Source organism: Lipophrys pholis, assembly GCF_963383615.2.
Source record: "Lipophrys pholis genome assembly, chromosome: 16".
NCBI classification, from domain to species: domain Eukaryota; kingdom Metazoa; phylum Chordata; class Actinopteri; order Blenniiformes; family Blenniidae; genus Lipophrys; species Lipophrys pholis.
In genome coordinates this window covers 9,587,029-9,600,953 of record NC_137634.1, presented here as the reverse complement: position 1 = coordinate 9,600,953, position 13,925 = coordinate 9,587,029, and the positions used below count along the sequence as shown (strand labels likewise).

The 13,925-nt window shown below is 42.9% G+C and overlaps 2 protein-coding genes across 2 annotated transcripts; one reads left to right on the top strand and one right to left on the bottom strand.

Annotated features, from left to right (window-relative positions):
• Positions 1-225: 225 nt before the first annotated feature.
• On the top strand, positions 226-5,710 carry LOC308121637 (ribonucleoside-diphosphate reductase large subunit-like). The gene is made up of 19 exons (XM_080482991.1): positions 226-404; positions 1,332-1,420; positions 1,539-1,716; positions 1,904-2,004; positions 2,096-2,155; positions 2,236-2,275; positions 2,371-2,533; positions 2,645-2,786; positions 2,886-2,969; positions 3,078-3,239; positions 3,339-3,418; positions 3,505-3,706; positions 3,790-3,939; positions 4,032-4,253; positions 4,341-4,417; positions 4,536-4,671; positions 4,760-4,855; positions 4,953-5,141; positions 5,236-5,710. The coding sequence occupies exons 1-19, from the start codon at positions 386-388 to the stop codon at positions 5,428-5,430; spliced, it is 2,385 nt and encodes a 794-aa protein (XP_080339117.1). The 5' UTR covers positions 226-385; the 3' UTR covers positions 5,431-5,710.
• A 395-nt stretch (positions 5,711-6,105) lies between these two features.
• On the bottom strand, positions 6,106-13,426 carry LOC308121845 (short transient receptor potential channel 2-like; the record flags this gene model as incomplete). The annotated part of the gene is made up of 13 exons (XM_080483371.1): positions 6,106-8,124; positions 8,892-9,009; positions 9,102-9,174; positions 9,263-9,390; positions 9,474-9,666; positions 10,378-10,470; positions 10,580-10,742; positions 10,836-11,036; positions 11,531-11,705; positions 11,836-12,000; positions 12,104-12,304; positions 12,392-13,084; positions 13,412-13,426. 13 exons carry the CDS (start codon positions 13,424-13,426, stop codon positions 7,253-7,255), a joined length of 3,090 nt encoding a protein of 1,029 aa, XP_080339497.1. The 3' UTR covers positions 6,106-7,252.
• Between the last annotated feature and the right edge of the window lie 499 nt (positions 13,427-13,925).

Below are 13,925 nucleotides of genomic sequence, written 5' to 3'. Positions count from 1 at the left end.
TAGATAAAAGTTTCAGATAAAGCAGCCCAGCAGCTGAAACAATAAATACACGTTACAACAACTTTGTAAACCTCCCGCCAGTTTCGATCAGGAAAAGCAGAGAGGATGTTGACAGCTCCGGGAGGGCGTTGGATCGTGATTGGTTGAGACGTCACAGAGTCCCATTTGATTGGCTGAGCCGCTGACACGCCGTAGTGTAACTGGCTCGTGCCTTGTTGGCGCGCTCAGTTTGAGATTCAACAACAGTCCTGTCTTCTACTCACAGGCTTGTGATCTTCTGTAACGACATCCCAGCTTTGAGTTTGTGCTCGCTTCCGGTGTCCATCTGAGAAGAAACAAATCTCCAAAAGCTGCAGTGAGAAGAAACCCGCCGCTTTTCATCAAGATGCACGTGATTAAACGAGGTAACTTCTCCGACTTGATGATCTTTGCTTTTGCTGCCACATAAGTCTCTGGATGATGTGAGGATACCCTGGGTGTGTGCAACCACAGAAAACTGACAAATGTTTCAAAATTGTTCTAACAGCTAACACTGTGAACGATTATCATTGGATATATTTTTTTTAAGTTCCCCTATTTATAATCACAATAAGTTTTTGTCTCTTTGTGTGGCATGTTTCCACCGAGTCACCAAACAAAGACTTTACAGGACAAAGGATGATAGGTCAGGCTTGGTTGCGATGTTTTCTCTTTATTTCAAAACAATATAAAATGTAGCTTATTGTCATTTCAAACTTTTTTCTCAACTAAGCCTTTTAAGTAATTTTTTAAAAACTTTTGTTAATCACTTTGGCGCTTATTTCTGTGCTTTGCAAAGATGAAAATTATAATAATTTATATGTATAAAAGGCTCTACACAGGTGAGATGGTGATGGTGATTTGCCATCTACTTTATTGGTGCAATCAAAAAGGGTGTTCCTATATTTCTGGGCGCAATAACTGGTTAGACAGGTGTTCAGTGTCTTTATTACTCTATTGATTAAATTTATCTGATATAATCTATCTTTGATCAATAATATGTTATAGATACATTCATTCATTCATTCATTCATTTTCTTCCGCTTATCCGTTTCCGGTTCGCGGGGGTGACAGTCTGAGCGCCGTCACCCAGATCACATAGCACCATTTAAGAAACTTCCTGCGGGTGGTGAGCCCACAGGAAGGGTTATAGATACAGTGCAATAGAATTTATTATCAGTGTGTTAGGCTTGGTAGCATTATTTTAAATGCAAAGATTTAACAATAAATCATGACAGTCAGATTGTCGCTGATGAAAATCCAATTATAACACAACCGAAAGAGTCGAGTATTGATAACATTTGTTTTCCCAGATGGACGTCAGGAGGCAGTCACCTTCGATAAAATCACATCACGAATCCAGAAGCTTTGCTATGGACTCAATTCTGACTTTGTGGACCCAGTAAGTTCAAACCACCAATAAAAAGACAGGAACAAAGAAACATGTTGTTGTTTGATGCTGTTTGCAGCCACTGCAGCGATTGTCTGACATGTGTAACCATTTAATTCTGATTCTACAGGCTCAGATTACCATGAAAGTGATCCAGGGTTTGTACAGTGGAGTCACCACTGTGGAGCTGGACGTCCTGGCTGCGGAGACTGCTGCCACCCTCACCACTAAACACCCCGACTATGCAATCCTGGCAGCACGGATCGCCGTGTCCAATCTGCACAAGGAGACCAAGAAAGTATTCAGTGGTGAGTTCAAGTCTAATATCCCAATGTGTGCGTTTTGGCTTTTTAATAATATTGCTATTACTGTAACATAATAATGTTTTGTATTATACTTTTATGAACTCTCCCTGAAAATTATTGATTTAGAGCTTGTTAGTGTGTCGAATCATCTGTGCTGATATTGGACTTATTCCCATTTTTGCGTGTGCAGATGTGATGGAAGACTTGTACAACTACATCAACCCTTTAAACAAACAGCACTCCCCGATGATTTGCAGAGAGACGCTGGACATTGTCCTTGAAAACAAGGCCGTGAGTCTCATTTGATTATCTATTTTGTCCATTTTTTGAAATGATTGTAATATTATTCAACACTCTGAAGCATAACCTTTATTGTTTGCAGCGTCTCAACTCAGCCATCATTTACGACAGAGACTTCTGTTATAACTTCTTTGGCTTCAAGGTAATTTCTGTTTTAGTTTCATCTTTGATATTGCTCAGATTCAAGGATTATCAATCGAATGAGTCATTTTGCTCTAACAGACTCTTGAGCGGTCATATTTGTTGAAGATCAATGGCAAAGGTGAGAGTAATATCTCCTATTATTACCCTGAGAAGAAGCTTTGAAAGCAGAATATCTGTCAGACCACTTTTACTTAATGCTTTTTGTGTCTGTAGTTGCTGAGAGGCCCCAGCACATGCTCATGAGAGTGGCAGTGGGGATTCATAAACAAGACACTGACGCTGCCATTGAGACGTACAATTTGTTGTCAGAGAAGTGGTTCACCCATGCCTCACCTACACTCTTCAATGCTGGTACCAACAGACCGCAGCTGTCCAGGTGAGGATTATCAAACTGGAGACAAGCTCATAAGTTGATCACTGATCTACAATGGCATTTCAGACCTTTTTTTTTCTTTTCATCATGTAATTTGTTGTGATTCTTTTGCAGTTGCTTCTTGCTTGCCATGAAGGACGACAGCATTGAGGGTATTTATGATACTCTGAAGCAGTGTGCCCTCATCTCCAAATCAGCTGGTGGTATTGGAATTGCTGTTAGTTGTATCAGAGCTACAGGAAGCCATATTGCTGGGGTGAGAAGAATTCACATTAAACAAACAAACAAAAAAGCAGACGCTTTATTTTGCATGTTTGTTTGTTTGTTTTTAAATCTCACTCATGGTGTTTTTCAGACTAATGGCACATCCAACGGGCTGGTTCCAATGCTTCGAGTGTACAACAACACAGCACGTTATGTTGACCAGGGGGGCAACAAGGTAAAGATGAGATCAATCCCAAAGGATCGAGGAAGTGTAATCATGGTATATACTGTCTGTAAACGTGTTTTCCATTGCCGCAGCTCACTTTGCTCTGTGCTTTTGCAGAGACCCGGTGCCTTTGCTGTGTACCTGGAGCCATGGCATTCGGATGTGTTTGACTTTTTGGAGCTGAAGAAGAACACGGGAAAAGAGGAGCAGAGAGCTAGAGACCTCTTCTTTGCCATGTGGATCCCAGACCTCTTTATGAAGCGAGTGGAAAGCAATCAGGTGAAAATTGACAGAAATCTCATAAAGTCTCCTCAGCTTTATGTTTGCTGATTACTTCAGATACACTTATCATGAATGCTATCTCTCTTGTTCTTGTAGGAGTGGTCTCTGATGTGTCCCGGTGAATGTCCTGGGTTGGAGGACTGTTGGGGGGAGGAGTTTGAGAAACTCTACACACGGTAAGATCACAACTCCAGGCTCTATTCTTAAAGTGAAGACTCGTTTCTTGGCGCTAACCGGTTTCACTGAACTCGCTGGTCTTCAGCTATGAGAACGAGGGCCGAGCTCGGCGTGTAGTGAAGGCTCAGCAGCTGTGGTACGCCATCATCGAGTCACAGACGGAAACCGGCACACCATACATCCTCTACAAGGATGCCTGCAACAAGAAAAGCAACCAGCAGAATCTGGGCACCATCAAGTCCAGCAATCTGTGCAGTGAGATTGTGGAGTACACGAGCAAAGATGAGGTGAGGCCAGGATATTTTATATTAATATACTATTTCCTTTGTGTGGTCTGTGCTTAGTTCCAATTGTGTTGATTCCTCTGCAGATTGCAGTTTGTAATCTGGCATCCATTGCCCTCAACATGTACGTTACCCCAGAGAAGACCTTTGACTTCAAAAAGCTGGCGTCTGTCACCAAAGTCATTGTCAAGAACTTGAACAAGATCATTGACATCAATTACTACCCAGTGGTGGAGGTATGAGTTCTTCCTTCTTATCTACGGTGACCACACAACCGGTGGGAAGACCTCTCCGTTCACTAATGTTTCCTCTGCGCTCTGCTCAATAGGCTGAAAGGTCTAACAAGCGTCACAGGCCGATTGGAATTGGAGTTCAGGGTCTGGCTGATGCCTTTATCCTTATGCGTTATCCATTTGAAAGCCCGGAGGCCCAGTTACTCAACATTCAGATCTTTGAGACCATATACTTTGCAGCCCTGGAGGCCAGTTGCGAGCTGGCAGCAGAGCTGGGCGCTTACGAAACCTACGCGGGCTCCCCTGTCAGCAAGGGAGTGAGTAGTTTTCACATCTTCACTCCATCCTGGGGAACAATTCAGCCGTTTGGGCTCAGATATTAACCGATGTGCTGTGTTTTACAGATCCTTCAGTATGACATGTGGGATAAAACCCCGACAGATCTGTGGGACTGGAACACATTGAAGGCAAAAATTGCTGAGTAAGTTCCACCCGAACGTCTTTCTCATTCTTGACATTTCACGTGTCAAGTTCATTGTATGCAGAAGCTGTCGTCCATTCCTTATTCAGCTCCACTTGTGTGTCGTTCATGTCCTCAGGCATGGTGTGAGGAACAGTCTGCTTTTGGCCCCCATGCCCACTGCTTCCACGGCCCAGATCCTGGGCAACAATGAGTCCATTGAGCCATACACCAGCAACATCTACACTCGCAGGGTGCTCTCAGGAGAGTTTCAGGTCGGTTACTGAATACTGTTCTGTGTGTCTGATGTCATCTGTTTGTCGTGGAAAGTTTTCTATAGGGGCTTCGCTCTTTGTTCTATAGATTGTGAATCCTCACCTCCTGAAGGACCTCACAGAGAACAAACTGTGGAATGAGGACATGAAGAACCAGTTGATTGCGCAGAACGGGTCTATCCAGGTACAGGGTCTCATAAATTTCAGGGCTGATTTCTTTATGCAGTATTGCTATTATGAATGTTCCTACATGTCTTAACACTGGAATGTTGTCTCCTCAGGACATTAAAGAGATCCCGACTGAGTTAAAGCGGCTGTACAAAACTGTGTGGGAAATCTCTCAGAAAACGGTCCTGAAGATGGCAGCAGATCGTGGCGCCTACATCGACCAGAGCCAGTCCCTAAACATTCACATCGCCGAGCCAAACTACGGCAAACTGACAAGCATGCACTTCTACGGCTGGAAGTTGGTAGGTTTGGGGTATCCAGGGTTCAAGTAGGAGGCGTGTGTGTCAAAGGAAACATAATAAACACAGTTGTTTGTTTTGTTTTTTTCCCCCGCAGGGCCTAAAAACTGGCATGTACTACCTGCGGACGAAGCCCGCTGCCAACCCCATTCAGTTCACCCTAAACAAGGAGAAATTAAAGGAGGCTCAGTCGGCCAAGAGCTTGGGGGAGGAGGAAACCAAAGAGCGTAACACGGCAGCCATGGTGTGTTCCTTGGCAAACAAAGATGACTGTTTGATGTGCGGCTCCTGAGTCATTTCTTCATCATCACCAACTCGCGTTTAAAAAATGTTTTGGAAACGTGTTTTTTCATTTGTATAGGATGTTGTAATAAGGGATTTTATATGCTGTGCTCAATCGCAATTCTTTGCCGTTTTTAATCTAATATTTTTCAGTGTTTTCATCATGGAGTGTTTGCATAGCTTGAATGGGGTTCAATGAATTTATGATATTGCGTTTTTAAATGATCCAATTTTGTCATGTGTGACAATGAATTTCCCTTGGAATATTAAATATGGAATATAACGATGTTAAATACGTGTTGTTATTCTGAAAACCTATTTATATCCTCCTCTAAAGGGATGAATATTTCCAGAGATGACTGGCTGGCTCCTAATAAAACAACTCATTTTGCTTGTGAATTAACATACTGAGCAGGTGCCACCAGATAAAGACTCCCAATACCTCAGTCCTCGGTTAAAATGAGAAACTTATTGAAAGAATGAGACTGACAACATTTTGTTCCAGTGGGGTGTGGATGTAGTGCACCTATGGGAACGGTGCAGGTGTTGAATTAATGAACTGCTTTGCTCAGGCACGAAGCCCCAGGAGAACAGAATGTGTGAAGCAAGCTGAGACCTGCACTGTGACACTGTAGCAACAGACACCAGTCAGTTGCCTCAAACAAAGACAGAATGAGGCACTCATAACCTCATTGAGTTCATAACAACCTCGATTTATTCATGCCACTCAAAGACAGAAACAAGTACACTTTAAATTTCCATTATGTTGAAGTTTGAGTGAACTCAAAGTGTTTTGTTTGTTTTTATACATGGAGAACTGATATTGAACACTGAATCTACTGTGCGAGTCATTTACCCTAATCGGCTGAGAAATTAACCTGCTGTTTTAAGTGGTGAGTACATCTCGTGGACTAATCAGTGTATTTCCATACATAAGACACAAGGCACAGCTTCTTGGATTCAGAGTATTCAGACTATAGAGACTATTCTGGAGTCATAAAATCCATTGTGTCCATTATTCTCCCTGAGGTTTCCTTTAACAAAGTCTGCAGACTCTCAGATGAAACCAAACACTCGCTGACACACTCATGAACATACAAAATCAGATATATTCAAAATAAAAAAGTGCTGTTTTCTAGGTTCTACCTTCTAGAAAGCATCTTATTGTTTTCATTGACATGTGCAAATGTTATTTGACAATCAACTTTTGTCCCTCTGCGATGGATGCCGACATTAAGAGGAACATTAGGATCAAATTTACATTGCAAATTAACTAGGGAGTGACTGGGTGGTGCAGTGGTTGGCACTGTCACCTCACGGTAAGAAACTTACTGGTTTATTCCTGTTGTCCCTTGGGCTCGTTCTGTGTGGCGTCACACCGTCCAGCACTCTTTGCCATGTAAAGACCAAAAATCCCTTATTGTGAATGGTTTGAGAGGAGATGTTTCCATAGAGCTCCAGATAAAAAAAAAAAAGAAAGACAAAGTTTGTGACAATTTCAAAAAACAAATATGGAAATGTGATACTTCCCTTCGTGAAGCTATTGGCCTAGAGGTGGATGAACAGAAGGCCTAGTTATGTCCAGTATTGACAGAAATTCGAGTCATTATATTACTAATACAAATATTCTAATGTTAAAATGGCTTTTACTTAATGTGAAACTTTAGTTTTCACAGTTGGATGCATTCTTAAAGCCTAAAATCAAGTGTTGAAGAGCCAAGGACGAGCCAATATCTCTGTCATTATCAGTGTTGTTTTTCATCATGCCACCTGGCTGTTGGAATTAAACACGGGAGCGAGCGCTGTCCTTTAATATGAGGACATGATGAAGATTAAGGCCTCACGAGAGCACCAACAATTGATTCGTTGCCCTCTTGGGAGCCGAAGCCGGTGTCCTGGGAGCTGCTGCTCCCTGTTGGGGAGGGAATTATTTTCTTGGTTCCTGGTTCTTTGGTTTCTTCTCTAAACTGAGATTTCTCAGCTACGGTTTTCTCAAACTTTCTACCCATCATCCATCTTGGTTCCGCTTCTTTCTCTCCTGGCTCTATGTTATTGAACTTGTTCACTAATTTCTTTGTGTCTATTTTTTCATTGCTGACTTTGGAACAGTCGGGATGTTCGATGATTATTGTAGCTCCTGTGTTTGCTGCTTTTTCATTTTGTTTTCCTGCTTCATCCTGTCCAGCCACAGCTTTTTCCTTTTTATTCACATTACTGATTATTGTTGCTTGCGTCACCTTTTCGTTCACTATATTGCCACTATTTTGATTATTGTCAACTTCTGTCTGCTCTTTTTGATCAGTTTCCTTCTTTTCCACTAACTCAGCTCCAGCTCGACCTTCCTCCATTTTCACCACCTCACAGTCTTTGCCCTCCTTTGGCCCCTCCGCTCCACACTCGCCTCCCTGGTTCTGTGGGGTGTCTGACTCCTGCTGTTCATCTGAATCAGTCTTTTCTTCATCCACCTCCTCGTCGCCTTGGTGCACTGTCACTTTAAGCGATGCATTTTGATCATCTCCTCTGCTGGTAAAACCTCTGAAATTGTTCTTGGCACCGATGATGTATTTCCCCAGGACGGAGGAGCCATCTTTGGTCAGTGCGTCATTTGAGTGTCCTTTGTCCGTCAAATGCTGCAGGACCACTTTCATGTCATTGTGCATCCTGCCGACTGCTTTGCTCAGCTCAGTGACCCGATTACCGATATCTGAGGAGGGAAAACACTCCAGTTACATATCACAGCATTGAAGCATTTTTAATTGAGATGGAGTAAAACACGCTGATAAGCCTCATATGTGAGGAAATGTGACATTTTGGGAAAAGTTGTCACAATTAAAAGACAAACTTGTAGTTTTATGAGATAGATAGTTATGGCCTAGAAAATGTAACATAATTGTGTCTGGAATTATTCATTACATATAATGAAATTTCACCCAATCACTGTACTGTCACTCAAGATCTTAGTAATGATATTTGACAAAGTTTAAGATATCCTTTAGTTTGAGATTATTGCATTGCATATATCTTGAATCAAAACCCCAAACTCATGGATGGAAAAGGTATCATCATTTGCACAAGTGAGTATAATGTGGACATCTGAAGTGCTGCATTGTCGTCCAGGCTCCCAGGAAATAGCTTAAATAGTGACATTTGAGGAAAAATGGCACAACACACAGCCGACGTAAAAATTATTATAATTGTTTTAAGTAAAAAGTTAGTTTAAATTAATGTAAAGCATAAAGTTACTCTAAATTAGATTATTTTTGTATTGATTAGTTCCAACACTCATTCTTGGTTTTCTGAATATCTGATAATACTTTAACTGACCTAAAACCAGCACATTTACATTGTTTTTTTGAGGTTTTCATCTAATAGCCAGTAATAGATTAGAAACAGCGACATGCAGGCTGCTCGACTTTAATGTATTATTGTGGAGCATATTCTGTGGTAATGATGGAATTCTTTTGAAGTTACCTTTCCGCCTGGTCTCCTCGAACTCCCTGCGAGCTGACTCAATGTAGCGCTGCACCAGTGCTTTGATCACCTGCTGCCGGTAAGGTATCTGGCTGTCCTCAGATCCTTTATCTTGGGGCTTTATCCACAAGCAGAAGACAGAAAACACTTTTGCTGGAGTTTAACTCTTCTAATTCAGTCGTACAACTTAAGCATTCAACACACACTTACCATAGAGGCTATCGGAGGATATTTTTGCTCAGGGGTACACTTGCAGCAGCAGCAGAGTCGCCTGAAGATACCCCTGTGAAGACATTATAAATGAATCAATGAATATCCATCACTGTATTTTATTTTTTTTTATAGCCTGAAAATGTTGGTTTGGAGCTCACCTCATGATATAAAAGGCAGCCTTTGGTGAAGGAATGATGTTGAACGGCACAGGCATGGTGAGGCCCTCTCTGAAGTAACTGAGGTACAGCCTGGACCGGGCGAATTTCCACTCAACATCTGCATCATCCTGAAGTCAAACTGACAGGTCAGTACACGTCACACGTACATTCCTTCGTTTATATCACAGCTGAAGCAAAAGAAAGTCTTTACCTGGATTTTCTGAAAGGAGTTGGTGATCATAGCAATGAGCATGTTGAGGAGCACAATGACGATAACGAGAGTGAAGATGCCGTACAGGATCCTCCCAACCAGCTCTGCCAACACAAACTGTGGCATATCGACGTAGTCCTGGCTGGCTACGCCGAACATGGTCCAAAACAGGAAGTTGAAGGTCTCGTTAAACCTGCAGTAGTGCAGCAGATGGTATTAATCACAAAGAGGGTATGAACACATTCATGTTTTGCATATTTAGAGGTCAGATATGTAGAAGGTGTTTGTAAAGACTTCTGTGCATCTATCAAAACAGGAAGTTTAAATTCCTGCAAGCAGAAAAACATCAATTGTTATATTGAATTGTTCCATTTAACCAACACCAACATTTCCAACATCGAACATAGATAAAAAAAAATAATGCTTTATTACAGTTATTAGAAAAAGTGGTGCAGTTACGACTACTGGAACTAAAAAGGGGATAAGTTACATGGGGAAGTAACACTTGCATAATTTATGTTGTGCTGTGACTTAGTCGAATAATATTGTGGCGCTCCATCCTAAGTAAACATTGGTGAGCAGAAACAGTTCAGCAAACAATTGATAAAATTAGGCGCATTACAATGACACATTGCATTATTTACATTATTCCCAACAATATCTTTCATCATGTATTTTAGCACCGGTTCTCTCAGGGTATATTAACTTCCAGGAGTCTCCATTTACATCTACATTCTACTTTGCAGAATCTACACAGTTTGAATTTTAGAGGACCAACAGTTTTAGGGGATTATAAGCACTTGATCCAGAGCAGCTGGTGGAGAAGCCTCAAAGCAGCAACTCCTGTAGTGTCCTCATTTGCCTGACTATTTTAAAACTACGAGTAAAAATCACACATTCCTACCTGCCAAGATGCGGAGAGACGACATAAGGAACATAGACATTGTTGATACCACAGAGGAAGGCTGTACCGATGATCATCAGCATGAACATGAATCTAAAAAGGAAACAAACAGATTGTCGTTCACCTGGTGTGGTGCCGGGCCTTGCTTCGTCGCCAAGGCAGGGATCCATATTCAAAGCTGCAGATGCAGAAGAGCTATTACCTCACCATATCGTTAATCATCTTTCCTATGGAGATTTGCAGAGTTCCCATAGTCTCGTGTGCAGGCAGGATGTATGCGAGCCGCGTGAAGCTCAGCATGCTGGTCACTGCAAACAGCAGCTCTGCAATCAGCTGAGGGTCCTCCTGATGCCAGTCCTCTCGCACTGTGGGAGCGGTTTCATATAATCACAGACCGGGTGAACATTAGGGACCTCCACTAGTAATTTCATTTCAGTGATCAGCCCTCATTTTCTCACCAGTCTGAGTGAAGTAGATACACTCCTCTGTGACGTTCGGATCGCTGCAGAGGAAGTAACCTTTAAGCATAATGAGCACTCGTAATGTAAAGGACGCAAGGTACATGCTGAGCACCATCATGTCCAAGCAGTTCCACTTGTCCCGGAAATGACTCCTCAACCCTTCGATCCACACCTCCTTACACTCATACCAGAAGAATCCTGGGAGGAAAAGCAGAGGATGAAACCACATCACAGTCTTGTTCCATTCATTAAATAATAATAATTAGAAAAAAAATAGACATTTATTTATTACAAAAATATCTATTTGAGCAATTACGACATGCAAACTACACACAGCGAGGTCATGAGACAAGAGCATGACGCATTACTACAGTAATTGTAATAGTTTATAGTTTTTTCGAAGAGATTATAAGATTAATAATATATTAGGTTTTATACGTTTTGGCAAATTTACATGTTCATATTGATGCTGAAGCGAAAGGTTTGCTTTTGTTTAACTGTACGATGGCTTGTGTGAGTGACACTATTTGCATTTTGAGCACAGGAAGAACATGCAGTCACCACCCATAAGCCTGGTTAACCGAGGAATATTCTTACTGTGAGGTGGCCGTGCAAACCACTGCTCCTCCATGAAACTCAGTGTTTCCTTGATCTGAAAGATTTACAAAAACAAACAATTCAACTGAACTTACCAACCACCCACACCATGTGGAAGGAGCTGTGCAGGATGTCCTGGTTACGGGATGCAAAATCAACTCGATACACCTCCATGGCTATCGATTCTCCGAGTAACGTGATGAGGAACCACAGGTACGACGCCGAGTGGAGCAGGAATTTGATCACAGGCGTCTTCAGGGTCTTTCCTACCTGGAAATGAAAGCCTTGTCACAACCAGCACACACTCAAGATCTTTGCTGCCTTCCTATGTTTTGGGAGTCGTCAGTGAGAAAAAGGTCAGTTGTCACTACTGATCAATAGAAGAAGATTGAGATGTGACCTTTGACTTTGGTGCAATCCAGTAGACGAGGCAAAGAAGGGGCATGGTGAGAAAGATGCCCAGACAGACAAACACCTTCCAGGTTTTCCTGCTGTCTCTCCAGCCTGCCAGGTTCCCACACCAGATTGAGGATAGAACCTGTTGGCAGATTGGGTGCGCAACAAACTAAAGACAGTAAAGAAACAAAATAGAGAGAGAAAAAAACTGAAAGTTAGTAATCCCACTAATATCTTGGTTCGAGCTGACAGTATTTTGCGCATCCGGCTACCTGCTTCTGCTTGAAGTTGACAGCAAGCCGCAGACGTGAGAGGTTCGGTATCCCCTCCTCAAAAGCCTGCTCCTCCAAGGAGTCCTGACTGTCATCCCCATAGCCGTTAAGAATTGTGGTCACCTCGCTCTGGTTGCGACACATGCCCAGCAACTCCACAGCAAACTCCTGACAGAGCAGCTCCAGGCTCAGGTACTGCGGCTGAAGGAGAAAAGACACTGCGGCTGAGTCAAGAAACAACAACAAGGCAGCACAAACAGCTCAGGATGCCGTTGAGTCTCTTCAGACCTTGAACTCTGGCTCTTTTTCTGACAGCTTGTGAAGTTCTCTGCTGAGACAGAACGCCCTGAACATGGCGTCGTCTGAGGTGATGGAGAGATATGCGCGGCTGGCGATGCCACGATAGGTGTTGATCCGAGACAAGGAGAACTTGAGGAGGTCGTACTGCCGGCTGTTGCGGCAATCCAGACAGGTGCAGGATATCTTGTGTGGCCACGGGATGTTGTGGCCTTTTTGGATGAACATGATGACGATGTCATACAGGTCTTTCTGGCAGGCTAAGGTCAGAGGGGTCACCCCAGGGGCAAACTGAGAATTGTCAATCGAGCGGTCAAACATAGCCTGGGAGAAGGATCGCACATCCATTTTGCTGACCTTCTCCTGATCCAGGCGGTCCATCAGAAGCTTTACTACTAACAGCCGGTTGGTGTCCACGGCGACAAGCAGCGCCTCGTGAATCTGCCGGAAGTCAAACTTGACGCCCTGGAGCAAGGCGTCCATGGCGTCCTCATTCCCCAGGCGGATGGAGAGGTTTAAGGCCTCCCTCCACTGGCGGTCCTCGGATTCATCCAGCTGGCGGACAATGCCGTCTCCGGTCCTTAACAGCCCACACAGAAGCTCCAGTTTCCCCTCCCGAATGGCGTTGATGAGCTCCGGGGGGAAACGCATCTTCTTGTTCATGATCTCGCGCCATTGTTCGGCCTAAGAGATAGGACAGAAAGTCAGCAGCAATATCTGGCCCGCTTACAGATTTTCATCAAAATAATATGAGATATCTGGGAAAAAAAAAACAACAACTTACAGTGTGAAGATTTAAGGTTCAAAAATACTAAGAATTAAAAATAAAACTGTGAACATGTAAAATGTAAAAAGTAATGCAAACAAGTATAACTGCATGCATTTATTGTGAAATTAAAGTGAACAAACTCAAAAATAAAGCAGTTATTTGAAAGATATAGCAGTTTAAAGCACATTCACTGTTTTCTTGTGGAATGACAAATTCCACAAGTAAATAACATCTCTACTTACTGTGAGGTTTTCCATCCCAGAAGACGAAATAACACAATTGTGTGTGGCAATCCTAGAGTGAAGACACAATCACATTCTTTGGAGGCATGAAACGGATTATTTCCAGCTCCTTTGAGCCTCGGCGATGAAGGTAAGAGACACCAGCAGAGTGAACAATTGGCCTCGCAAAGAGAAGAGCTGTGCACTTTGGTGTCCCGCGATCATGTGCTACCGTATGACTACATGGACAGATCAGCATCCACAGACTCAATAACACACTCGAATGCCCCAAGGAGAAAGGCTAATTAAAATGTAACCAGCTCAAAGTGTTTCACGCTCGGCTGGGCCCCGGCCAAACTGTTTCTGCCTTCAAACAGGAATTAATTCTGGTCTCTCCATTGGAAACAGCACCACGGTACAATTAAGGTAGCTGTTACTGAACAGGCAGCAGCTGTCGTCGTTTCCCGCCGGAGGAGCTGGAAGGAATTCACAGCAGTGGGAAAAACAAAGAGCTGCGAGTGAACGATTTACTCAT